At 38.9% G+C, this 27,682-nt stretch overlaps 1 protein-coding gene across 1 annotated transcript; it reads right to left on the minus strand.

Moving 5' to 3' along the window:
• Nucleotides 1-1,359: 1,359 nt before the first annotated feature.
• LOC150076068 (juvenile hormone esterase-like) lies at nucleotides 1,360-27,682 on the minus strand. The gene is made up of 7 exons (XM_090387249.1): nucleotides 27,479-27,682; nucleotides 21,521-21,664; nucleotides 15,606-15,768; nucleotides 14,782-14,970; nucleotides 9,917-10,110; nucleotides 6,631-6,775; nucleotides 1,360-1,550 (listed from the first exon to the last, which is right to left on the minus strand). Exons 1-7 carry the CDS (start codon nucleotides 27,680-27,682, stop codon nucleotides 1,360-1,362), a joined length of 1,230 nt encoding a protein of 409 aa, XP_090243375.1.

Raw genomic sequence — 27,682 nt, forward strand, 5'->3', positions numbered from 1 at the left:
ACTGGCTACCATATAACAAGCTATGACATCAGCTCGCTGTCATCCCATCATCCATCGAACCATTGCACGCCGACTGACAGAAAGAGACCGCCATGCATACCGGGCATTTCGTCGATTTTCCCTGACCACTGCTGTCGGAACCATTCCAACAGCGTCTGGAATGGTTCCGCGCACGGGCCACCTGGAATACAGAGTGGTGTCAAATGGTTTTCAGCGATGAATCATACTTCTGCTTAGAGCCCGATGATCGCGGCACACACGTTTGGCGACGAGACTTGGTGAACGCAATGATCCTAGAGCCATTGTTAAACTCCATACTGCACGCTGAGCTGGTTCTTGTTAGGTTTTAGACGCATCAACAACTAAGGACTTATTGCGCCGACCCCGCTAGTGTTATGGCGGTGAGGAGTGATCAGTTTTGAGAGTTAGTCGTCGTCGCCGGTGTTCGTCAACGACATCTGACTATCGCCGAGATTCTGGAACTCGTCGCTCACCCCTTTATTACTGGCGTGCCTGACGCCATTTTTCAATAGGATAGGGCCCAAACACATACCGCAGGGGTTTCCTCTGGGTGTCATCGTGTTATGGATGTACTGGCCTGGCCGGCCAGGTCCGCGCACGTGTGGTCCACTCGCAGCCAACGTAGACTACGGATGTTCTACCCTCGTGAGTAGCACAGTTGGTAGAATTGCCGTCCTCCCGACACCGGGTGGAAAAGACCTGTGTTCGAGTCCTGTCAATGATGTGAGGAATTTTTATGGGCCTCTTTCGCGGGTTAGTCGGTCTCAAGCGAGGGTAGCATGGTTTTTTTCGTCCAGCAAAACAGAAAATCGACCACAAGAATACCCAATTTACAGAGAATATATACTGAGCAATATGTCCTTAGTCGCTGATGCTCCTTAAACCCTACAACAACAACAACAGATGTTCTGCGGGACCAGGTGCAAGAGCTTGGTGGGATTACTCAGGAGCCAATTGGGACACCTGTATGACTCCATGCCGGGACGCTGAGTTCAATGTATACAAAACCATGGTTGATTTACATCATATTAATCGGTCCATTGTAAGCATCATTAGATGTGTTCACACACACATTAGCGTCTGCAGTTTTTATCATATGTTCCTTAACCCCTTGGTTATCATTACTCTAAGTATCATCTCTGTATTCCTATTCCTTCAGGATGCTGTAATTTCAATGTCAGAGACTATACTGATAATAAAACTTCCCTGAGATCAACCAGTTTGGTTTTCAAAAATAAATTAATAAATAATAATAATAATAAATACTTTAAAAATAAATAAATAGCCCTTTTAATACTGCTGAGAGTTTCGTTAAACTCTATTTGTTGAAAACTGAAATTAAAATTTACTTACATCGGTAAAATTAGGAGCACTGTTATGCATATCAAAAATATTTAAGCTTCTCAGGTAGTGGTATGAAACTGCTTTAATTATACTTTTTGTATTGTTCTTGCTTATTAGATGGGGTTCAATCAAGTAACCAATCAAACCATCAACACTTCCTTGTTCTCTTGCCTTCGGATAATTGGCTATGAAATGTAAGAAAACAATAAATAAAATAAATAAACCAAAAGTGGAAATAATTGACAATTACAACTGCATTGACGTTCACGCATTATAAATAAAATACAGAATATAATTAATGGTATAGTTTTATTATCGTTTTTATTTATCTTTATTATATCACTGAACTTTTAACAACTGAAACAAACTGTCTTTAATAATTTTGAGTAAAATTAGCATTAGTAGAGACATATGTGCAAGAAAGCAAGCTTATGCAGCATCAACCAAAAAAAAACCGCTCCCATTTCACCCCTCCGTTCGTTCCAAATACCTGTCCAGCTCAGCCTTAAATTTATTTAAGCTATCAACTTCCACAACAAAGGATGGAAGTCTGTTCCACCAACCAACAACCCGCTGGTTAAAGGCAAACTTCTATCCTACATCTGTCTTTCCTCAATTTGAATTTATGCCCTCTGACATGATTATTCCGAGGAAGAATCCCATCAGTATTGAGCATGCTCAAACCATTCAAGGCTTTATACACCTCAATCAGATCACCTCGCTGGTGCCTAGTCTCCAGACACTGTAATTTGCAAAACTTAAGCCTTTTTTCGTAAGAGCAACCCTTTGTTCCATTCACTAATCTTGTTGCCCTTCTCTGTACTCGTTCCAACAGCTCCACATCCTTCTTAAAATGAGGCCTCCAGACCTGTATACAGTACTCAAGGTGTGGCCTGACCATTGCCTTATACAAGGAGATAATCACCTCCTTATCCCTGCTAGAAAAATTCCTGTATATCATTGACAAGACACTATGAGCTACTCTTGCAGACCGTCTGCACTGCTCAGAAAACTTCATATCTGCCTGCACAATTACCCCCAGATCCTTTTCGTTCTCTACCACTGTCAGTGTAGTACCACAGAGTTGATACGTCACTCTGGGGTTACTGCTTCCCATATGTAGTACTTTACTCAATGTTAAACTTCATTTGCCACCTCTCAGCCCATCTGCTCAACTTTTCTAGATCCTGTTGCAACAGCGTACTGTCATTAGTGTCCTTAACAACCCTGCCCATTCAAGATAAATAATTAAATAATATTAAATAATATGCAGATTTATAAACTTTATCATAAAAGTAATTCAAAACCAATAAACAGGAAATTAAATTTCATACAGAGAATGGTGATCGATTATGGTGATTAGGAATAATATTATTAAAGTTAAGGGTTCTCTTCACAGTTCCCTCGTGCGTAGCACAGTTGGTAGAATCACTATCCTCCCCACACTGCGTGGAAAAGACTTCGAAGGGTGGGGTTGAGTTCGAGCCCCGTCGATGACGTGAAGAATTTTTATGGGTATTTTTTTACAACGTGGCTGAGTTAGTCGGTTTCAGGTGTGGTTTTTCTTCCAACAAACAGAAAATCGACCTCAGAACACATGCAATTTACAGAAAATATATATACGGAACAATATGGCCTTAGTCGCTGATGCTTCTAAAACCCTACTACAGCAACAATCTCTTTCCAGTATGCACAGTCAGCATCACCTATTATCGAAATTCTTATACTTTCAAACTCTCTGGGAAATAGAAGAAACTATCAATAGTAGCTTAAATATAAAAAATGAAGGAAGAACACTATTTTCTCGTGCAAACGTATATGCTAATTTGTATATGCACTACATATCTAGTACAAAAATTTCTGAACAAATTGTTACAGGCTACATTTCTAGATAATTTGCATGATTCCGTCATGAGGTCAAAATTTGGGATTCAATTCAAATACAGCTCTGCACGTCCTCTCTCAGTAGAGCATCTAGGATTTTTCTTTTGGAGAGATTCCTTATTTTTAAGTAAGGAACGGATGTTTTATCTAAAAAATTACGCAGGTTATTTTTTGTTATTTCGTTTTAATCAAGTCCGGCAGAGCCCCCCCCCCTTCCCCTAATTGCACCCTTGTTCTCCCACCACCAAGCCAGAAATCGAAATGCAAGGAATTTCAGTTGCTGACCTGGTAAAGACTCAAAGAGTCAGAGATGCTAAGACAAATTGAAAAGAGAGCCAACGAAAGCGAAAAGTAATAAAGATTTTTTTTATTTTTGTATATATGAACCCTATAAGGGACTGAACCATAATGGTCCACTATATAATAGTGCTGAAACACCAACCATTACTCCGTAGGGACAGCTTCAATAATATTTTTCATTAGTGTCAAGTATGGCTTGAAAGAATTATTGGCTCAGACGAAGATTGTGCGACGACTGAAAATGGACTGGAAGAGAAATTATCACGCTTGAATGCTAAAATGGCATGCAGAGTTTATGGGATTTCATTTATCCTATGCTGTCGAAGGAAGCAGCATGACAGATTGTTAAACCCCTATCTATTATAATTCATGAATCACTGGCCTCAGGTAAAGTACAATACGGCTAAAATCCAGGAATGTTTCTCGAATTTACAAAGTGCTTCCAAGGATGAAATGAGTAAATGTAGACTCCTAAGTTTAACTTCTGTAGCAAGGAAAATTATGGAATTATACGAGAAACACAGCATGGATTTTAGCATTAGCATTAGCATTAGTAGAGGCACATGATACAAGAAAGCAAGCTTATACAGCATCAGCCAAAAAAAAAACCCTTCCCATTTCACTGATCCATTCATTCTAAATGTTTGTCTAGTTCTGCCTTGAATTTATTTAAGCTGTCAACTTTTACAATGACAGATGGAAGTTTGTTCCAACTATCAAGCACCTGCTGGCTAAAGGAGACTTTCTGCACATCTGTTCTACAATTGTCTTTCCTCAATTTGAATTTATGCCCCCTCAGACGAATAATCTGAGCATGAAAAAGAATCCCATCAGCACTGAGCTTGATCAATCCATTCAAGGCCTTAATACACCTCAATTAGATCACCTCGCAGGTTCCTAGTCTCCAGAAGCTGCAATTTGCAGAACTTAAGCCTTTGTTGGTAACACCAACCCTTTTTTCCAATCACCAATCTCGTTGCCCTTCTCTGTACTCGTTCCAACAGCTCCACATCCTTCTTAAAATGAGGCCTCCACACCTGTATACAGTGCTCAAGGTGTGGCCTGACCATTGCCGTATACAAGGGAATAAGCACCTCCTGATCCCTGCTAGAAAAAATCCTGTATATATCATTGACAAGACCCCATGACCTACTCTGGCAGCCTGTCTGCACTGCTCAGAAAACTTCATATTTGACTGTACAACTACCCCCAGGTCTCTTTCATTTTCCAATACCATGAGTGTAACACCGCTACTGTCATTACTGTTATTAACAACCCTGCCAACCTTTGTATCATCTGTAAACTTTGATATTAAGCTTGATATACCTTCATCAATATCATTGATAAATATACAAAACAACAATAGGCCCAACACTGAACCCTGAGGAACACCACTAATAACCTTAATCCACGTAGAGCAGTATCCATTGATTACCACTCTCTGTCTTCTCCCACTCAACCATCCTTTTATCCATCGTAGAAACTTGCCCTTAATGCCATACTGCTCCAATCTGTACAGTAGTCTTCCATGTGCAACAGTTTCAAAAGCTCTCCTGAAATAATTTTGATATCGTCTCACATAAACGCCTTTGCTAAAGGAAAATCGAATGATTTTTTAAAGGAAAATCGAATGTGACTAATTGTAAGCGTCTCACAAAAGAATTAAATAAATTAAAACAATATTTTGAACGTGTATATTTAGTATTTTTGAAAGCTGTTTCATATTTTGAAAGATATTTTAAAAAATATATTTTTTAAAGTGTATATTTAGACTGTAGTAAGGCTGTAGACTGTAGTTTTGATATCGTCCCACATAAACGCATTTTTTTTATTAAATGGAATAAAAGTGTAATATGTGGAACGGTACTACGATGGATAAAAGGTTAGCTAAATGATATAAAACGAAGGATGTTTATGAATAGCTGTGGTTCTCAGTGAACTAAATTCTTGCGTTTGGTGAAAGGATCCAGCAGGGTTCAATATTTGGTCCCTTGTTGTTTCTAATATTTGTTAATGACATAGCTGAATACACAACATGTTTTATGTCAAATTTTGTTGATGATGCAAAGGCTGGGAGGTTGGTAAACAACAGAAAACAAGGTATGTGGCTTCAATAAGACCTAGATAAATTATTCAGTTGGTTGTGGAAAATGGCAGTAAATATTTAGAAATGTAAAGTTATACATTTCGGTAATACTCCTAGTAATTCCAGATTATCGTATTACTTAACAAAGCTACAAATGTAATGTAGTTGAAAATGAAAAAAGATTGATAGATAACTGTGAAATCCGACATAAAGCTCTCAACATAGCAGACACGCTGCTAGAACAGAATATGGCGTTTATGTACGGGAATTTTGTAAGTAGGACCGGTTACCATTCCAACAGGTTGAGCCTTGGTTAGTCCATATCTTGATAATTGTATACAGTTGTTGGAACATCTATTTCAGAAAGGATGTAGATCTGCTGGAAAGGGTGCAGTGAAGAGCAAGTTTAGTCCTGTTCTTTTTGTACACCAGCACAACTGCATGGATCAGAGGATTTACAATTACTGTAATCATTTTGACAAGAATAAAAGCATTAATAGCGAACTCGATGCAGTAATATGGCTGCTTCTTCTTCTTCTTCTTCCAGTCACATAGTTCCCTGAGGGGCTGTTGTGGCCACCAACAAATTCCTCCAAAATGCATCGATCATGTGCTATACGAGCGGCATCGCAAAATGTCACGCCCAAAAACTCACTGATCCCATCCTTCCACCTAGTTGCAGGTCTTCCTTTAACAGCAGTTTTTGGAGTTGATTTTGTTATGGCCTCTGTCGCATCAGATAATGTGGTGGTATGCCATTGCCTACCACATGGAAATGGCATACCATAACAGTACAGTAGATTGTATATAACAGATCTATATTTTATAGCTTGTATATATAAACGTACAAGGTACATAAGATAAAAAAAAGCGCAAAGGAGAAAAAAAATTACTTAAGGGAATAAGAATCATTGCAGAAAACAAAATAAAAAGTTTCCAAAATCAGATTTGATGACAGGAATTTTTCCCAAAGGAATAAAATATTCGATACTTACTATAAAACTCTGTAGCTCCTTCGTCCTTTGTCACTCCTAATATGTATGGGACATTAGCTACATTTCCGCTTTTGTAAAGGTCTCTTGGATGTGCCGGCAGGAAAGGGGACGGATTCCAGTCATCGATTACAGGCCGAAATGTTATCTAAAACAAATCATTAAAAATTATTTTTTCTCCTTATCAGAGAAGAAAGTTCTTTGAATGGAATGGATTATTTAGGTTCACCAAGGCGACTCATGTATCGTGACACCTCTAATGGCGTATTTTGTAAGGCCGATTTGTGTTTATGTGATAAAATCATCTGGAGAAAAATGTGCACCTCCGCCTAATTGTTTCGCTCGAAAATTCTTCTATAGTTCATCCTATTATTGAAGAGATTGAAATTCGGACCTCTCCAAACAGGAAAGGTCTTGCAAACTCTTTCAACTTGGCATAACCGGAACGATAATAACGAAATGGTGCAAATAATAGAGAACAACACCAAACAAAGCTATTGGAACCTACACTATTCTAGTAATTCGTCCAGATTGATGGTTTAGACTGCAGTGATGTCCAACCTTTTCCCCGTACAGGGGCCATATTTAAAGTTAGATTTGTTTCGCGGGCCGCACTAAGTGATTCGAGAAAACTTAGTGTTGCATTTTCCATATCTTGTTACATGCAAAACGAAGTTTCTATTTTCATGTTAACGTTTTTTATTAAAATTATAAAAATATTACTTTTTTAAATACCTTACTTTTGCTTTTAAATGCCCACTTAGAAAATTTTCAACCTGAAAAGGTGAATAAATAAATATAGCGATCAGTTTTCTTCAGAACAGAAGATAATTGGGCACTAACTTTTTCCAATATAGTGGAGGTAATATTTTTCCAAGAAATGTAACCTTCAGTAAAGAAATATGTTTCTTTACTGGAGATTACCTTTCTTAGTACTGTTTATAAATAAATAAATTTTCTGTTTATACTCCGGGCCGACCAACTTGGGAACAGAAGACTGTTTTTTGTGAGAAATTAGACTGTACTGAGCTTTGTGAGGATTGAACTTAGCTCAGCTTTCTGCTTTCCATGGGAGAATTACATTACGATCAACATTTGAGGAACTGGTAATGGAAATTCGAGAAGTTGTGGCTGTTCGTGTAGAGTAAAAGTTAATCAAACTTGAAAGTTGAATGTAGCTTATTGTCATCAGAAAATTATGGGCAGGATTTACAGTTAATAGAAGATCATTAATATACAGGAGAGAAAAGGGCGGGGAAAAAACAGAATTTCGGGAGACTCCAGCATTAATTCAGAATGAATCCGTTCATTGGTTCAAGACGGAGAGCCATGTAACATTATCTGCAGTGAGTAGTCAGATTACGTAAAATTACGTAGCTATCAAATTAAAAAAAAAAAAAAACTTAAGGTAAACCATAAGAGGGAAACCAGCTTAGAAACAAGAGGTCGTCAGTGGATCAGTACTGATGGAATCTATATTGGGCTATCTTTGATCAGATAGAAAGTTTCAACATAATGTAAGAGTTGATGGATATCTCAATTATATTGGAAAGTGTTAAGGTAAATGCAATACAACAATAATTAGATAGGAAGAAGTTGCCGCCTTTTTTAGGAATTGGCCTATGAACAAATTTCCATGCAGAAGAGAAAATAACAAGTGGAAGAAGAGTGTTGAAAGGAGACACAAAATAACCCTTAACTGTAGAGCGCAAAATGTCTTATTATGGGGATTTTAACTTTCCAGATATCAGTTGGAACTCACCTATTGACAACTCGGTAGCAGAATGTTTCTTAACTTGCCGAATGACTTTCTATACTAACATGTTAAACGCGCAACAAGAGACCGCAATATTCTTGATATGGTTATCAGATATGATTCATCACGTATTAAGAATTTTTAAGTAAGGAAACCTTTAGGTGGCAGTGATCATAGTGTATTGATGTGGTATTTATTCAAAGAAATAATTACTGTCAGGGTAGAGGGAAAGGATGTTGTTTTTGCAAAGGTGATTACGTAGACTTAAATATTTTTAAAACCGTGTGAGACCAACTGATGTTAAAAAATACGAATGCCAAATGAGAAGTGTTCAGAGAAGGAATCATGGAGGCTACTAAAAGTTTTATACCAGCTGAGATATTGTTAAAATTTAGACCAAAATGGATATCTGACGAACTGAGGAGCATAGTAGCAGAGAATCAAAATGTCGCAAAATCATTAACAACGTCATCAAAGTTCGTATTGAGATTAAGTTAGTGCAGGAATAAGTGTTGGAAATAACTTCAAAACCAAATTTATAGAAATGCTTTCGAATTCGTTAAAAATAATTTCTTTAAAAGCAAAAAATTAGATTTAACGCAATGGCATTTTAATATGTTTAATATAATGTAGTAGGCCTAGGAATGAAAAGTACACATACCCTATGAAAACCAAAAGAAATGGGATACAGAGTTCTACAAGTTGTTGTTTGTTGTTTATGGTGCATTGGCATCTAACGTTCTACAAGCACAAACTAGTGCGCAATCAAAGTACTAAGATACAAGGTACCAACCAAGGCAACTCAATGTATCGAGGCAACTCTAATGGCTTGTGTTGTAAGTCTGTTTTGTATTTATGTGATTGGAGAAATGATCTGAAGAAAAATATGCGCCTCCGCCTAATTCTGTTTTGCCTATAGGAGAATAGCTCGAAAATTCTCCTATAGACTAAGGCAGATTGTAAGAAGTCAGTTAAGATTTCAAAGAAACGTAGCATGGAATCCTTTGTATATGTTTGAAGGAAGTATAACACTAGAAGGAAGAAAATGGAGCACATTGGATATAAATGACATTACTATTGATGATAATGTTCAAATTGCTGATAAGCTGAATAAATTTTGCATCTACGGTTATGTATGAAGAAGTTTTTAAGAGACAGGGTTAGCAGAAATCTGTATAATGCGGATTGAGAGCTAAATGATTTTATAAAGGTGGAAGGGAAACTTCTGCAGCTAAAGGCAAACAAAGCGCCTGAGGCTGATGGGATATATCCAATTATATTTAAAAAAGTTGTAAAAGATTTAACTAAATCTTCAGCCATAATAATGAGTGCATCCTTGGATTCAGGAGAACTCGCTATACTCTGGAAATGTGCAAATGTATCCTCTATTATACTTCCGACTGTTAATGAAATTTTAAAAAAATATTATAATCTTAAGAATTTATTCCAGCCAGTAATTAAGTAGTGCTATTGGTAATCTAATTTACGGTATTTAAATTGAAGGCAAGTGCAATTCAAAAAAATAAAACTTACGTTTCCATGGGTTTTAGAAGCGAGTACAAGCTCTTCCATGTTTTTCTGTTGTAGACACTGAATCATAGAGAGCATTGACTTCGTAGTACATGATACAGACCTCGATAATTTTATTGCATTTTCACGAGATTCGCTTGCAAGAGCCCATGGCATAAATACCGTACCACTCGAAGAGATGGCATGCGAATACAATCCTAGAATAAAAGAATTAATATATTAGTGTCAGAGGTAATCTTTCTTTTTTTTTTATTGAAATTTCTACAAAAACAGCATGTAATATTGCAGATATAAAAACAACACAATTGCAGATATAAAAACAACACCTTACAATTGCAAATATAAAAATAACACCTTACAATTGCAGATAAAAAACAACACATTATCCAATAAACATGCAATAAAAAACAGAAAAAAAACCATGCTACCCCCACCTGAGACCAACTAACTCAGCCACATTGTGAAAAAGGCCCATAAAAATTTCTTGCGTCATTGGCCGATTCGAACTCAAGTATTTCCACCGGATGTGAGGAGGCCGGTGATTATAATAACTGCGCTACGTACAAGGGCCTCACTTACTGTATTGCCAATAAATGAAATCGAGATTGCATTCGATAAATCCAGACACGTGACTTTTAATTTATATGGAGTTATATAACAGTATAAATCAAGTTGTATAACATATAAACTTTACAAAATAAAATCTTGATTTTGTAAAGTTTATACGTTATACAACTTCTTTCCATTAGTTCATAAAGTGTTCTAGATACTCGATTAAAATGATAATTATACAAATGATTAGTTCTTTAAAATTTACCTTGTAATAGCTGATGGTTCCTAAGTGGATATGAGAGGTATTTAAAATCGATAATACCTAGTAAATCTGGAGCGTCAGCTTTATTTATAAAAGTCGGATCTAAGTAAACGGGTGTACCATTCAGAGTAGTTATAATCCAGTTTCAGTGTATGGGATACGTAATAGATACATGATTTCCGAACTCGTTCAATAATTTTCATATAACCATTTGATGAAGGTGACCAGACTTTCGATGAGTACTCGAGGACAGCCGTTTGGCAAATTGTAATTAAAAATTTAACATCATGGAGGTCTATCATTTTTATTTTAATTTTGATATGGAGTTGTTATGGAATTGCAGTTAAGGTGGCAAAGCGTTATGTAATAAATGCCATTCGGTCTAGCAGAACTATTTGGAGAATTTTGGTTAGCTTCGTTGAGTTCAGTAACAGTGAATGATAGATTACATGAAAATGATCGATTTTAGCAATGTTAATTTTATATTGTTCCACACACTTTTTTGTGCGACTAAATGAGCCTTCATAGAAGTAGCAGAGGATGAGGTGGCAGCGAATGTTTCAGTAATGCTTCTCCAATGTTGATCGGAGAATAAATATGTTTTCCTTTCCAAGACACAATTGCGGACGAAGTTTGCTGACACTTTCCACGAAGGGTGCGAATCTTTCTCCATATTATTATGGGATCAGTGTTTCTGCAGATGGTAGAAGTGAATCTAATACAAGCATCCTGTTTTGCTTTCCTGCAAATTCGGCGAGAATCGGCTCTGAATAGTTAATAGTTTATAAGATTCTCTATCCCAACATTTCGGCGAAAAATATTCCATGCTTTATTTTGCTTCATTTTGGCAAGAAAGCAATCTCATGGCCACCATCCACTGTATTGTTGTTTCATAGTATTTGATTTCAGTATTGCACTGGCAGCAGCTATAAGTAGCTGTTCTATTATATGTATAATAGCATTTTTAATAGAAGTACCCTGCTCGACAAAATTAACATAATAAGTAGAAAACGTGGTGTAACTTGTGTAGCTTGCGATGAAGTGGGACTGAATTTGGTACGGTGGTGTACCATAGAATAACGATGAAATGAGGAGACAGCGAGAAACTTCGGACAGGTATAAGGGGCAATTATAGGGGTTGTATAAGAATTACTAAAAAGGTTACATTACAGAAGTCGGTACAAGTTGCTCGGAAATATGGTCCCATGACATCAGTACGGCGCATGATCCCCTCCAGCAATTAAACAGGCCTGGCTGCGGTGAATCATGCTCGATATAAGGGTGTTTATAAGAACCTTTGGCAACAAATCTCATTCTTCCACCAGCGCAGACCTTAGCTGACTGCTGAACACAGTCCGGTTGGAAATGTTTTCATCTGTGGCCGCAGCAATCTTAAGCGATAGTTGATGACAGAACATCATAGCATTACGTCTTGTCAGATAGCAGTCTGTTCTGGTTGCGCAGTCCTCGGGCGACCTTGGCCACCTTTTCTTGTAATGATTTCTCTCTCCTGAAACTGCTTCCATAAGTGTAAAGTGTGTTCAGTGTCTAACGGCACCAGGGGTTCCCCCATCTCCGCGCTGCTTTCATTGTGGGTGTACCACTTCACTGGGAAGGCCAGAGATTTAAAAGTGTGTGGTTCATGTGAGTGTGTAATGTGTACCGTTGTTCTTCAGGCCATTTAGCCGCTGGACTCCTTTTGAGTTCCAACGTTGCCCGCACTTCACCCCGTCGAGGCAGACCAGGTACCCACTAGTTTAATTTAGTACCCTGGCAGGTCCTGCCACCTAGTTTCCTGAGATTTCAGTGTCTAGAACCAAAAAAAAATAAATAAATAATAATACAATATAAAACCGCGGCGTGTGGAAATTGCGCTAGGATTGGAAAGGCCAAAATGGTGAGCGAACGGTGTAATTTCGATACGGTTATTTTTGGTGTGTGGGGCATTCCCTTGCGTACAGATAGAGTGGGGTGGGGAGAATGAAGATTGGGGGGATACAGTCAGAAGGATGAGGTCGATAGGGAAGGCGACCCAGATGGTTGTCAATGGGGCAGGCCCATGCCCCACCAGAGGGAAGAATGGAGATGGCGAAGAGGGGAGGAGACAACAGGGCCGTCCCCTCTCCCCGCTGGAGTGGGAGAGAAAAGGGCCGGGCAAGGAAGCCGCCATAGGTCGCCAACATGGCGTGTGCGCTTGGCAGCATGATCGGTCTGCAAGTCCAATACAGGCGTCACGATAATGGTGTTCAGTAGTCCAGTCCAAGAGGTCCTACTAGGGGTAAAGTCACTTCCGCCACTGGTCCATGTATCTGGATGTCAGTGTGGCATGGTGTCACACATGGGATCTTGGTCCCGTCCGGTTGAATCTATCATGTTTTGTCTGTTTCAGTTATCGCGTCCATGGGTCATTCCTGAGATGAGGTCATGTTCACTGTTGGTCCCATTATCTGGATACCAGATAATTGGACCAATTCTGCATACTGTGTAGAATGGTGTCACACATGGGACCTGAGTCCCATCCAATAGATCATGTTCATGGTTGTTTATCTGTTGCAATTGTCAGGTCCAGAGGTCGTTTCTGGGGTGGGATTAAATACACTAATAGTTTAGTTGTCAGGAGGTCAGTGTAGGGCGATGTCACTCATATTAGCCATGGTTTGTTTTCTATCCCTTCCGGTAGTCACGTCGAGTTGCTGGGATTCCGGCATTAGGTCTGGGGTAGGTGCGGTATTGCGCTTAGTCGAGAGAACAGCTCGTGTGCAAAGTGAGAGTGTTCTGTAGTGCTCCTCCTCCCGTAGAATAAGGTGCTCCCGATCTTTCGGGTTATTATTATTATATTGTAGTTATTCGTAATTGATTACATTAACCCGTGTTTGTGTCTGTAAATTGCGTATGTTCTCTGGGGAGAAAAAAACCTTGCTATCTACGCCTGAGACCGACTAACTCAGCCACGGAGTGAAAAAAGCCCATTAAAGTTCCTCGCGTCATCGACGGGATTCGAATCCGGGCCTTTTCCACCCGGTGTGGGGAGGACGGTGACGATACCACTGTGCTACCGCGCAGACTCCGATCTTTCGGGTTTTTTTTATTTTTTTATTTATTTACATAAATACAAAAATACGTAAACAGAAACACTCTCTATTTACAATCATTCGAACCTGTGTAAGAAACTCCAGCAGAAAATGGAGCTTCTCTTACAAAATTGTAAAACACAACAAAACTCTCAAGACTCAAAAGTAAAAGAAATGCTTGTATGCACACTCAATGACATTTATGTATGTGGCCTGTTTGTAGCGGCTCCAGGCCCTGGGTCCATCTTCGCAAATTGTCTCTGTCTTGACTACAAAATCTGTGTAAACAGGGCCTGAAATGTGAGCATGTGGACATGTGTATATGTAAAGGGCGGCTCCTAGAACGTCAGTTCAACTCCGCCTCGTATCACTGTGAAGAACAGTATCACTACAAATGGGCCAGATATGTGTGTGACGAAGTTTGTGTTTATTTTGTGTGTGTTCTGTTGTTCTGTTCTGGCCTCTTGGCTACCCAGAAGTATCAGTCACCTGCACAGATGATCCTGGGTACTCGTCCACACCACGGGAAGGTGGACCAGTTTCAGTAGTGCTCGTACTGTCCCAATTCGCAATGCTGACCCACCTGATGTAGCCAAAAGGTGGGCCAGATTCCTCTGGGGGCCCACTCCAGAGGGGGAGGAAAACAATTTTTTTTTTATGTTCAGTTATACATTATATACAAAATTAAGACAAATGAGGTTACAATCAGTATCAAATTAGGTCCTAATCAGTATCAAATGAGGTCCTAATCAGTATCAAATGAGGTCCTAATCAGTATCAAATGAGGTCCTAATCAGTATCAATATTGATTAATCCGGATTATCCATTACTCCGGATTATCCAGGGTTTACTGTACTTGGTATTTCTATTATTATGAGTTAGTATTATTATGAGTTTTTGCATCGTTTTTTTTTCTTTTTAAGTAAGTGATTTGTAATTAGTCGTGATAATACATTATATAATATCTGTTTTAATTGATTTACCTTGTGAATGTGGAGACAAAAGGTGAATCGAAACGCTGACTCCCCCGGCATCGTGTCCAAAGATGGTCACTTTGTTTGGATCCCCACCAAAGTTTTCGATTTCTCTTTTCACCCATTCAAGTGATTTGACTTGATCCAGAAGACCAACATTACCAGGAGCTATGTTGGGATCTTGGGTACTTAGGAAACCTGAAAACAAAATATCTTATTAATATAATAATAATATTCAGTTGAGACAGTTACTAGTACAAAGATGCGATTTATATGCGACTTATACATAAAAATTTCTTGCGCCATTGACGGGATTCGAACCCTTTTCCAACTGATATGAAGAGGTCAGTGGCTATAGGCACTGTGTTACCAGCGAGAGCTCGTTATGGCTGAGAAAAAATAAGGCTATGAGGCATCAGTAGATGGTGGTTGTAATAGTATATATTTTTCGGTCGGTTTGCTTGTTTGCTTGACGAAAATCCCAAATTTCCTGGAGATAAAAACATACGCCCTGACTTGAAACCCACTAATTGGACTATATGAAAAGAGCCGATAAAAGTTGCTTCCGCCTTGACGGGATTCGAATCCAATCTTGAACCCATATCCACTGTGCTACCTGGAGAAAGTTAATCAGTGGAGTGAGGGGGGAACCTTCCTAATTGATATAAGTTTAAACAAGGTGATAACATTGATAACTATGTTTATGTAGCCAGCACTTCATATTTTTTTATTTATATATGTAAAATGTTGTAAGTCATATTGCAGAGCTCTCTTACAGGGGCAAAACATAATGCTTAATTGAGTTATAATGAGCATCACATATAGAGACTTACCAAACACACCAAGACGATAGTTTACAATCACCAAAACCAAATCGTTGCCTCTGTCCAGAAAATATTTTGGTCCATAATGGTCCTTTCCCCCTTCTTCAAAGCGACCCCCATGAAAGTAGACAATGACAGGAGACTTTTTGCCGCTACCATTGGATTTGGGAATCTAAGAAGAAAAGAGCATAAATTTAAAAAATTCGCAACTAAATTTGGTGAACGGATAAAGAAACAGAGAAATTGAATACGTATCCATTAATACTACTTTCTCGAATTTTCTGGTGTATACAGGGTGTCTCAAAAATACACGGCATAACTTCAGGAATGAGTTCTTCATATGTAGACAATAAAAATATTTTATATCAACATAGTTCCGGAAATGCTTGGTTCCCAAGTTATTAACCGGAATGTCTTATCTCCCACAGGCGATTTCCTTCATCACAAGGTACTGACAGAATCTGGTGGTTTTCCATTCCGACCATGTACTCGAATCAGGAGCAAGCGGATATGCACTTTATTTACGGTTTAGAGGACGGCAATGCTCTGGAGGCTCATCGTTTGTACCACGAAAGGTTCCCAGAACGATGTCCAGACAGGAAAACGTTTGAAGGTATCCACGGCCGCCTTTGTGAACATGAGACCTTTACACCTCGTTCTGCCGACAGAGACGACCAAGATCTACGACTCCTGAAGTAGAGGAGGAGATTTTGGATGTTGTGCATGCCACTCCTGGAATCAGAACACGCAGAATCCGAACATGAAAGTGACTTATAGGTGCTACCTTGGCTGCCGAATTAGCTGAATATGAATCCCATAGAACATCTCTGTGATTAAGTGAAGCGACAGATTCGGCGTCTGGATCCTCCACTACGGACTGTCGCAGATCTACGGGACGCAATCTTGGCAAAATGGCACAACATACCTCCTCCAGCGTTCAGAGGCCTTACAGAGTCCATTTCTCGCCGTGTGGCGGCGGTACTGGTGGCAAGAGGAGGACATGCCCACCATTAGATAAGTGGTCGTAATGTTGGGAAAAACTACTACAGAATATATATAAAGAATGTATTTCATAGTTTATTTCTCTATAGCTTCTTTCCATGTGATGTATGCATTCTGTTATATACTGTATGTACACGAGTGAGGGGACGTTCAATAAGTTATTATTATTTATTCAGTTTTCTAAGTAGTTATTTACGTTGACTATAAATATGCTTAAATTGCAGTTTCATCATACTTTCATGATGTCTGTATCTGATTTGTGTTAAGTCCAGCTCAATTATGGAAGAACAGAAGAGATTTTAAGTAGCCATCCGAAAAGAAAACATGGATATCACAAAATTGTAGCATCGGGCCGTTATCAAATTTTTGACAAAGACGAATTAACGCACGAAAACTGTATATGGTAATGCTGTTCCTTCTGAATATCAGATAAAATTTTGGTCTAAGCAGTTTAAATTGGTTCGAGAATCCATAGAAGATGATCCCCCCCCCCCCCCCCCCAGCTCTGGACGACCACTAAAACGTGGTTGTCCTGAGCGGAAAACTCAAGAAATAGTCCAAAAAATAAAAAATAAAGGGGCAAAAAAATTGAAGACCTGATTATGCAGGATAAATGTATTAAAATATCTATAATTGCCAGAGAATGTAATATTTTTGAGGGGTTCAGTATTGGCTATCCTCTGTGAACACTTAGCCATATCAAAGGTAAGTTCTCCCCGTCTCTGAAGAGGTATAAATATTCCTGTGTACCAGGAATACTTATAACTCTTCAGAAACTGTGCAGGGCTCAAATTTGCGAGGAAAATAAGAGGATATATATTGAAAAAATTTTCAAAAAATTGGCTAAGTTGTTTCTTTATTACTGAGGTCGATAACTTTTTTAGATAACTTCACGGATATTCATCGATGTGAGTCCTCTTGACTCACAAGTAGTACTTGAATATCAGTTCCATCAGGGTTTTAGATTCCCAGGTAGCAAGCAGAGACATTCCTCAGAGACTATATATGTATTTTTTTTTTATCTCTCTATGTATCTAAAATCCTTGCGCCTCCTACTTTTACAATTTCGCGTGGACATTGTTTAATCTACGCTAAACGTGAGCTGTAAAATTTTATTCATTGGTGAAACAGATAATTTTTATTTTATTTTTGAAATATCTGTCGAAATATCTGTTTTGTCAGTTTTAGCGTTTAGGTTAAGAAATAATTTCCTTGGGAGAAGGGGTAGCATTAATTGAAATAAAAGCCCGGCTACGTTTATAGGCGACTTGCAAAACAAACAATTTTTTTAAACAACAGTTATGACAAAAATGAGTAACGTAAATTATATATATATATACTGTATATATATGTAAATATTTAACTGCACCTGTAATAAAAATAAATAAATAAGGTACAACAGGGAAGTGATAGGGACAATTGATTGATGGAAGAACTAGATGCAAAGGAGATAGAACTCAGCTTAAAGAATTGTGTGACGGGCTGTTGCTTATCTTTTATAGGTAATATAGCAGCTTCCAGTTTCTTAGTCCTCAAAACATGCAAATCGGTTTGTGAACACACACACTTGCCCAGACATAATATATGATAAACCGTGTAAACCGATAAACCAGCATACGACCAAACAAGGATACAGAACAAAATACCCAAAACATATTTTTGATAATCTTGTATCGCAAAAGATATTATAATTTTTTTTCACAAATTTAACAATAACATAGTTTAAAATGTGTGCAAAATACAGTATATGTTCAGTAGGCATATATATACTTGCACAACGTGGAGCCCACGGACAGAATGAGGACTGGAAAATTTTCCTGGTGCCCAGAACAGTATTCCAAAGGTCTATCAATAAAAGGCATTTCCGATATCTACCCGTTAGTTAAATGAATTATTTTTTTCAGAGGCAGAGAAGAATTCGTTGCATACTTTATAAACAAATTTGTCTGTTCCTCAGGCTGTGTTTCAAAGTTTATTTATTTTTATTTATTTATTTTTTTTTTTTTTCAGGTTGAGCAATATTTAAACATAAATTTAGTCAACGCAAGGGTTATATTTCATTTTGACAGGGTTCACGGAACGATTGATTTCCCAATAAATATATACGTATTACGAAAGATAACTTTTATCATTCATAAGAGACTGACCGGTGAAACTTAATAGGTCTAAGCAACAACAAAGATGTGAATGTTTGAATATTTAAGCGGAAATTCAGTATGCAAAGGTCCAACTGAATTTATGTTTCTTTGATTATGCAAAAAAGTTTCCATTCCTCAAAAATTCCAAAAGAATCTTCTAATTGGATACCAGAACTCTTCCTCTATGTTAAAAGTATTTTAACTACTTGACACTTTTCACAAATTAAATATTAAATCTCAGCTACAATTACTAGTTTATGGTATTTATGGAATTTCATCCACATTTCATTTATGAAACTTAAATTTCATTTTTATTTGAACTTAGTTGAGTGTTTTTGCAACAAGAAATGAATTAAACTTTTGTGTATTTTTTTTAAAAATAAATTGACTGATTAAAGTTTTTTCCTCTATACGTCATGCATAATTTTAGTAATATTATTCATTTATTTTCTGTATTATTATTATCTCTTTCTTTTCCTAATGGGTTTCCCCCACCCCGCAACGGGTATTCGTACCAGATGGGTGGGGTGGTTGTTATGTCCGATTAGTATTATTGGTGGGGCCCCGGTAGCCATGTTAGCATGAGCGCATGGCTGTACTGAGTGGAGTGTGCGGTATTCGAGACCACTGTTGGTAGTCGTGGATTTCCTCAGTATCTTGAGTTAGTCAATTTCAAGGCCGGGTGCTATTAGCAAGTGAAATCCAAGGATCCTGACGAGGAATGCATTCGAAATAAATAAGTATTATTGGTGAGGAACTCTCTTACTGTCCTACAAATGGTCAGGATTGTTGCTTTCTGGAGTTCCATGTAAGTGTTCTCTGGGAGGTGTGTTGTTGCTAAGTTCTTATAGAGGCTCTTTGCCACCATGCCGGTGGTTGACACGGTGATAGGGATGGTCATTACTTGTTCTATATGCCACATTTTTCTTTAACATTCTGTCTTAGGTCTGAGTAATGCTTGTTCTCTTCCTCATATATTTTCTGGGGGTTGCTGGTGTTGGGCTCCGCTATGTCGATCAGGTAGGTAGCCATTTTCTTCTTGTCGATGAGGGTTATGTCTGGTCTGTCGTGTGGGATCATCTTGTCCGCTATAATGGCAAAGTCCCAGTATAGTCTTTGAGTAGGGGTCTGTAGTACGGCCTGAGGCTTTTTTTTTTTTTTTTTTAATGTAAACCCCAAACACGAGAGGTATTAGAACCTATAGTACTTAGTACCGTGCTTGGGTTGGAGGTTGAGAAGACGAAAGAAGATATTTGTTGACATTGGACTTACTTGGAATACAGTAGATTTCCTTTGATCATCTGGTATTTTTGCGTAACCTGACCATCTGGTCGTATCTGTGAGTGTACTCCGTCTGGTTGATCACCCTGCATTCTGCAGTGATGTGCTGGATTATTTCTGGGGCCAGGTAGCATCGTTGACATGTGTCATCTGTCAGTACGGACACCTTGGCGACGTATTTTTAATAGTTCCTGGTGTTGATCAACTGATCTTGGATGGTGAGCATGAAACTTTCGGTCTCAGGGAAGAGCTTTCCGTTCGTGAGCCCAGCGTTGGAAGCCATCCTTTCTACGTAATCTTCACGGAAGTCATTGTAGTGTCTACCATGGAGTGGCTTCTTCGCCCATCTTTGTGTCTTTGTTTCTTCTGTCTGTGTGAGTATGGTTTCCTGTTAAGGTTGAATGCCGTTTGTCTGTTTTTCTTATGGTTTGGTAGATTTGTGCTGTGTTTTCCTGGAAGTAATCCCGCAGGTTTTTAATCGCCTTCTTCGTTCGACGTTGGTCCAGTCTATGATCCCGAAGGAGTGCGTTAATACTGGGCCTTATGACCATATTCCCGCCATTCAGCTTTCTTTAATTTTAGCAGGCGTCTCACTCTCTGATGGCATTTCCCAGTCAAGCTGGCCTTGATATCCTTGTGTTCTAACTGGTGGAACTGCATCATCCCCAGATATTTTTAGATCTCTCCCTCTGTCATGGCTTCAATCTTTTTACCGTTCTTCAGCTGGTAGTTTCGTCCGACTGATGTCCTTGATGCAATCCATGGGTCTTACATTTGTCTAGGTCAGATTGCATTCTGGCGTCAGTGCTGTACGTCAGGACTCGAACGGGGGTCTTTTCCACCCGATGTGGGGAGGACGGCTATCCTACCAACTGTGCTACCCACGAGGACTCCAGTTGGTTGGGCTGGGTAGTGTTGCTCTTCAGTTGTGGTAGCCATACGGGTAGCTCCACTCTCCTCCTTGGGAGACTGTCTCTCACATTTCGAGCCGACCCCTCTGCCTAATACCTGAACGCGAGTGACTTTATCCTGCTCCACACTCGATGCAGTATGTTAAATATTTATTTTTCTCATCTTCATCCAACTATGGAGGGAGACCTGTTTAGCTTTGGCTTTTGCATCCAGTGGTGGGCGATAGTTATGGGAGCGACACAAGATAGCACCACTCTCTTTCTCAGCCGTAACTTCGACCTTCGGGAGATAGTCCAATGAAGCGACTTTCACGATTTTCCCCCTTCCCATTGGGATTCGAACCCAGGTCCATGATATTGGTGGTGCGGCGTCGTAACCAGTGGACTAATTGCGCCCTGTATTATTATGATTATTTAAATATCTATTGTATTGTATTATTATTATTTGATATCTTAATAAGCCATATATACACATTGTTTTAACTATCACTTATAAGTAAATTGCATACGAGAATGGTAACTGAATCAGAGATTAATTTTAGTATTTATAGTACTAAATGTGTTTTTTCATTAAGTTTACAATTGCACTCACTGTCTTCACGTAGACATCCAGGTACAGACAGTCTTCCCCTCCTAAAACCGATTGTGAGCTACTAAATCTTGGTATTTGGGGACACAGAACCATGTCATTAGCCTTCCCAAGGACTCCTTCCCATGCCTCTACAGGTTCTGGAGGCTATAACAAAGAAAAAAGTCATATTAAAAACTTTCTATTTCTGGTTCTATGAGAAGGGCCATCCATTATGCTACAAATTGGTTTTCAATAAACTTAAATATAAGGTTTCTGTTTATACTCCAGGATAGCCACATAGGGTCAGAAGAGTTTACAAGGTAAAGAATATAACAGCATCACTGTATTCAGCAGTTACGTGAGCTCGAGTAACTGCTGAATATGAGATCGCAAACTTAGTTTGCTCAGTACTACGTGCAAAATCAAGCTACGCTCTGTTTTGTGTCATTTATGAATAAATGGCACAAAACCAAAATGTCAGATGTTTGGGTCTTCCCCAAAACCTTTGGTGAAATAAATCCATAATATCTCTTGTCGCGTGTTTTCTCTGCATTGCCTTAACTAGAGGGTGAATTCTCTTACTTCAGTATTCGGGGCTGGGGGGAGGATTCTGTTACTTCAATATTCAAATCAAAATGAGACTTATCGCGTATTAAATGTGTTTCTTGGCATTTTGGTTGTCTTGAAATATATTTGTCATGGTTTGAGAACTGGATATTTCGTTCCCATTATCTGTATTATTGTAATTGGCATAAAGGAACGTTACCCCTTTTCTGAAGACGATTAGAATGAAACTATTCACCTTTAGCCGTTAAACATGTTGCGCATACACAATGTCCTACCAAAAGTCACATGACATTTGTAGTTAAGAGCAATCGTAACTTGTAGTTATGATTCCTTCAGATAGATAGATGTATATAGATTAGATTTTTGGCAGAGAACTGGGAATATTATATTCCAATCCTTCTAAACCCAAAGAGAGCTAGGCCGTTTTTTCATTCACCTAATTTGGCATTCCGATTTATTCTAGAGACGTTTGGTCGAGTTGAGGTCGCTGCAGTGTTCCGATGTTATTCTCCTCAAGCCACACGTTCAAAATCCTTTCTTTATGACATAGAGTGTTGTTGTCCCGATTACATAAAACTACACAATGTAGGACGCACAGAATTATCCAGATAGTAGGACAAAATATTTGTAGTTCCACCCTCTTCAAACAGTGAACCTAGTCCATACCACGAGAAACATTCCCAGATCACGACACCTCCATATTAACAAATTCCTCCAACTCCTCCCAACTTCATAGTTCTAAGTGAAGAATAATACAGCAGGGCCGGTGGGGACAGTAACTAAGATATTCGTTTCACCAAAACATCCAGGAAAGGAAGGGACCCGTTCGCTTCCAACTCTAAAGTGAACTGGATGAAGGGGGATAATCACCATCATCCCCCGTGGTTCAGATGCGGCACTGTTGGAGTACCTCAACTCCTTATCCCCCATCATCCAGTTCACTTTAGAGTTGGAAGCGAACGGGTCCCTTCCTTTCCTGGATGTTTTGGTGAAACGAGTGGCCCACACCTGGGAACCTCAGTATACCGAAAGCCAATGTGGTGCAGGCAATTCACTAACTACAGGTCAGCCATTGCTCCTCGTCATCTAAACAGCAACGCACGCGCTCTACTCTCTCGAGCTTTGAGCCATTCCGGCTCAGAGGAAGCCAGGCGCACCGAAGTTTCCAGAGTAAAAGCTGACCTAACCAATTGTGGATACCCAGCCCGTGTGTGTGTGTGTGCCTGCTACAAGCACAAGAGCTTGCAACTCACCCGATGCCCTCGTTCCCCCGCGACAGTGTACCTACTGCCTATATTCCTTATTATCCGGGCACCTCAGACCAGATTTCTAAGATCCCGCGTAAGTACCGCATGAAATGCATACAACTTGCCAGGGTGGCCGAGTGGTTAAGGCGCCAGTACCTCTCAACCTAACCTAGCATTCAACTCCCTGGTAGGAGTTTACGATCTCTGGTCTCGAGCGTAAATACACCCATCGCCCCTCTCTTACGCAGCGGAATTGTATACCGCGTAACTTGCCACGATTACGACAGTTGCTATACAGGGAAGAGCTCCAGACGTCTTCAGGACCGCCTCGCGGAACACGATAGGTCGATCCGCCTATCGTGTTCCTATCCGCCTATCGTGGGTGACACTGAGCACTCCGCAATCGCGGGGAATTTTTGGTCAACTCATCATGACCTCAACCCCAGACGCGATTGTGAAGTGATCGACCAATCTCAACACTATCGTTACCGCCTATGGATAGAATCGTTAAATATATCCAGGTGTCCAAAAGTCTTAAATCGCCGCAGAGTTACAAGGCTACACCCTATTTTAGAGTCAATAGTTTTGAAGCACGATAAACCCTGGCAGCAATCCCATGTACGCCCCGTGCACCAACAATGAGCACTTGATCTAGGGACTGAATGTCTGTACAATCTCGCGTTCATGTGCGCGCTCTCCAAGTCATCTGAGCACGCACAGCCTATTTAGTATTTATTCTATTCCTAACGTTTATATTATGTTTTCATTTCTGTATGTATGTACTTTTACTTGCTGAGGAAGGGGTTCGTCACCCTGAAAGCTTCTTGTATTAATCTTAGCTTATTAAATTTGTCTTAGTTACTGCCTCCACTGGCCCTGCTGTATTATTCTTCACTTACAACTATGGAATCCAGTGCCACAGGCCCATTCTCATTCATTCATAGTTGCAATAACACTCTCAGGTAGTAAACATTCTCCAGGCATCCTCCCTACCCAATCATGTCAGTCAGACTGGAAGAGCATGTAGCATGACTTGTTGCTACATTGAGGTTGGGAGGAATTATTTCCCTCCTCCTGATATCGGTTAACTACGGCTTTTTTTTGAAGCGGACTTTAGAAATTCCTCCAATCATAGATGGGAATCAGTGCCTGTCGGCGATGTATCGTGCCGATTAAGCTGCCACCAAAGGTGTGTAAACACAGTCTGTCTGTGGCCACTCGCAGTTCCGAACTCAAATTGTAATCTGATGGCAAAAAAAGGTAATTAGCTGTCTCAAGGCGCCTCGGCTTCTCTCAGCCAGTATGTCATGCTTACCTCTGACCTTCCACTTCTTCAGCAAATACCAAATGCCGTTGTCAAATATGAATGCTTTGTATTTCATGGCACATGTAATCAGGAGAGTACGCAGAACAGAATCAATGGATAAACCATTGCCTTCCCTCCATATACGAATTTTGGGAAATATCCTTTTTTTTTAGATATGATTATTTGATATGCAAATGTAAGTTATCTGACAATAAGTCACATTTTTATGTGATACTCATTTTTAAAATAAAGTGAGTTTATATATCTTAAATGTGAATACTTTTGTAGTATTACCAAATTCGTGGTATTGACCAGTTGTTTTGTTTATTTTCTACTGGAAAATAATCTGATCTGTCTGGCAGCTAATGACTTTTCTCATCAACATCGACCCTTCTTTGTAAACATAATTCTCTACTCCTCTGACCTCGATGAATAACCTAGCTCTTTCCATTTTTCATCTTCCCTCTCTAGCATATCAAGTGCAAACATTCGATGAGAGCCCAAGTACGTCCACGTGAACTTTGCCCTCCACGTTTTTGATATGAGAATATACCTCTTCTAGTAGAGTATAATTAAAGGACTACCAAAGATCAACCACTTCCAAATGAAAAATAAACGATGATGAATATCGCATAAAGATATAGCTGAAACAACCTTGGATATGTAAGTATTTGGTATTGTTACCTTCGCTAGGTCGTTTTAGCGATGCTCAGGGACAAATAAACATCTGCATAAACCGAGCGTTAACGAATATGAAGTGAGAACGCACACGCACGTTCGCATTCTGTCCTTGACCATTATGACAAGTGAAAGAACGGAATGCCTTCACGATATAGGACATGGTAAGCTGAAATTTGAGAAACGTACTCCATCATACAATACAGTCATTGTAATGATTTAATGTCTACGAGGGGTGTTGCAGTGCAGTGGCATAGCAGAACACTCAGTAGACCCCATGTGTAAGGGACATGGAAATTTCTATGATATGTCCCATGTGTAAGGGACATATCATAGAAAATAAAATTATATCTCCTGTTATCAGACAAAAATTTCAGAAATTTAATTGTATAATGAGCTCATTACATGCATATTAGTTCTTTAATGTTTGTTCGGTCATGGGTGGGGACAGAGTGTAGTCTTAGATATGGTGTAGGGTTCATGAAACCTCCCACTTCAGGATCCAGAAACCAGTCATAGTTCCTGGAGGATGCCTTGGGAACACAGCATTTCCAAATTTACACAACATAACATAATGCATGACATACCCAATGCTTTGTAAGGTATTTCATGATATTTATTTTATTTTGAGTTTTCGGAATATTGTGAGAGGATATATTGTTTGAAGTTTAGGTTCGAATCGAGAGCTAAACCTAGAATTTTGACACTGTTCATGAAACCACGAATATTGTCAAATTCCTTAGCTTCAGTTATAGTTGTCTGCTTCGTCGCTGGGATCTATCAAATGATTAGCTTCCTGTATTTGTTTATTTATCTGTTAATATCTTATTATCTTTAAATATTTTAACTTTTTTTAATGAAAACCCCAATCACGAAAGGTGTTAGAACTGATAGTATTTTGTACCGTGTGTAGGTTGAAGATTGAGAAAATGAAAGAAGATACTTGTTGATATTAGACTTGAATTTCTGTAGATTGCAATTTTCAAGAAATACGTATGAAGGGAAGTTATTCCAGAAAACAGAAGTTGAAGGAATAAATGTGGAAGAAGAAAATTTGGTTCTGTAAGTTGGAAGTTGAACAGTAAAAGGATGTTGACTGGTTGCGGCACGTTTTTGGGTTTTTGGTTTGGAAGAAAGAACAGCATTTTTAAAAGCCAATTCAGAAGAACAGTGCCCCTTGAAGTATCTATAGAAAAGACATGCAGCAGAAACAACATCTACGAGACGAAAAGTGGAGAGATTTTGTTAGAGATGAGTCATTAATTAACATAACTTCCCTCCATTGAATGGAGTCTAGAAGCCTGAGAGAGGTTTTGGGCGCACCATCCAAGATGTGGGAACAATGTTCCATGGGCATAAGTTACATGGAGCTGCAATTGCACGATGCTGAGCTACCCAACGAGGATCTGACTGAGTTCGGCAACAAAGGGTAATAGTGCATGATGTAGAGGAGCCAACACCGCAAGTAAAACAGTTCACAACAAAAAGGATGACTGAAGTCTTCCTAACTAAAGTTTGTTCGAGAAAGAGATGGCTATTCTCATTTAAGATGGCCTAAACTTCCACTGTTCCGTGGAACGGAGCAGTTTATTTTAGCAATTTGCAATTCATTCAAATATTAAAGCGTCCTTTTGCGCTGCTTTAATGATCTGCATCAAGAGAGGAAATAAATTTTGCTCAGATTGCTTTTCTTGACTTTTTAAAATATGAATAATTTGATATGACTAATACAGTATGTAAATAATAAATGTTTACGTATATAGTGCAAAATGTGTGTGTGTGTGTGTTTACTACTTTCTTGTTTTGATATTGAGTTGTTTTTAATGAGCTAAGTGAATCTAAGTTGGCGACCCCAAACATTTTACTACTGGAATGTATCTCCCTTTCATAACATATACTAAATGTAAGCTGTTCATAGGAACACATCCCCGATGTAAATCGGGGATGTCTATTCAAATTAATATATCCGTGACAGATTTTCATGTTGTGCGGGAGTCTGAAAAAAACCGGAATTCAAGTCTCTTCACGTTACTATTTTGAAATTCTAGAGAAAGTTTCAATATGTTCAAATATTTAAAAGCTATGTATAATGTTTCCTTCATAAAGCCTGAGAAAATTAATTCATTAATTGAATGAGAGAAAATTAATTCATTAAAATCTACATTCTGGTATTCTACTTACTTTAAATCTCAAGTCTCCTATTGGGGGTTTAGCATAAGGGATTCCTTTGAAGCTAATTATGAGAGTACTGCTTAAAGATCCCCTGTCCTCTTTCTGTCCTCGAACTTTTCCCAAGGTTGTGTCCACTAGAAGGTCATTCTGAGCTATAACGTGATAAAAGAACAGATAGCTGATCCAGATTAACAAGTACCAAAAACGAGTCAT

The sequence above is a fragment of the Mastigoproctus giganteus genome, chromosome 13, assembly GCF_048544385.1.
Source record: "Mastigoproctus giganteus isolate SK-2022 chromosome 13, ASM4854438v1, whole genome shotgun sequence".
In the NCBI taxonomy this organism is placed as follows: Eukaryota; Metazoa; Arthropoda; class Arachnida; order Uropygi; family Thelyphonidae; genus Mastigoproctus; species Mastigoproctus giganteus.

Excerpts from the sequence above, each read along its gene's own strand:
- LOC150076068 (XM_090387249.1), bottom strand. The coding sequence starts at position 27,682 with ATGACTCGTTTTTGGTACTTGTTAATCTGGATCAGCTATCTGTTCTTT. Across the intron at positions 21,665-27,478 it reads TAGGAGACTTGAGATTTAAA|CCTCCAGAACCTGTAGAGGC; the intron begins GTAAGTAGAATA and ends TCTTTGTTATAG. Across the intron at positions 1,551-6,630 it reads AGGAGCTACAGAGTTTTATA|CCAATTATCCGAAGGCAAGA; the intron begins GTAAGTATCGAA and ends TACATTTCATAG.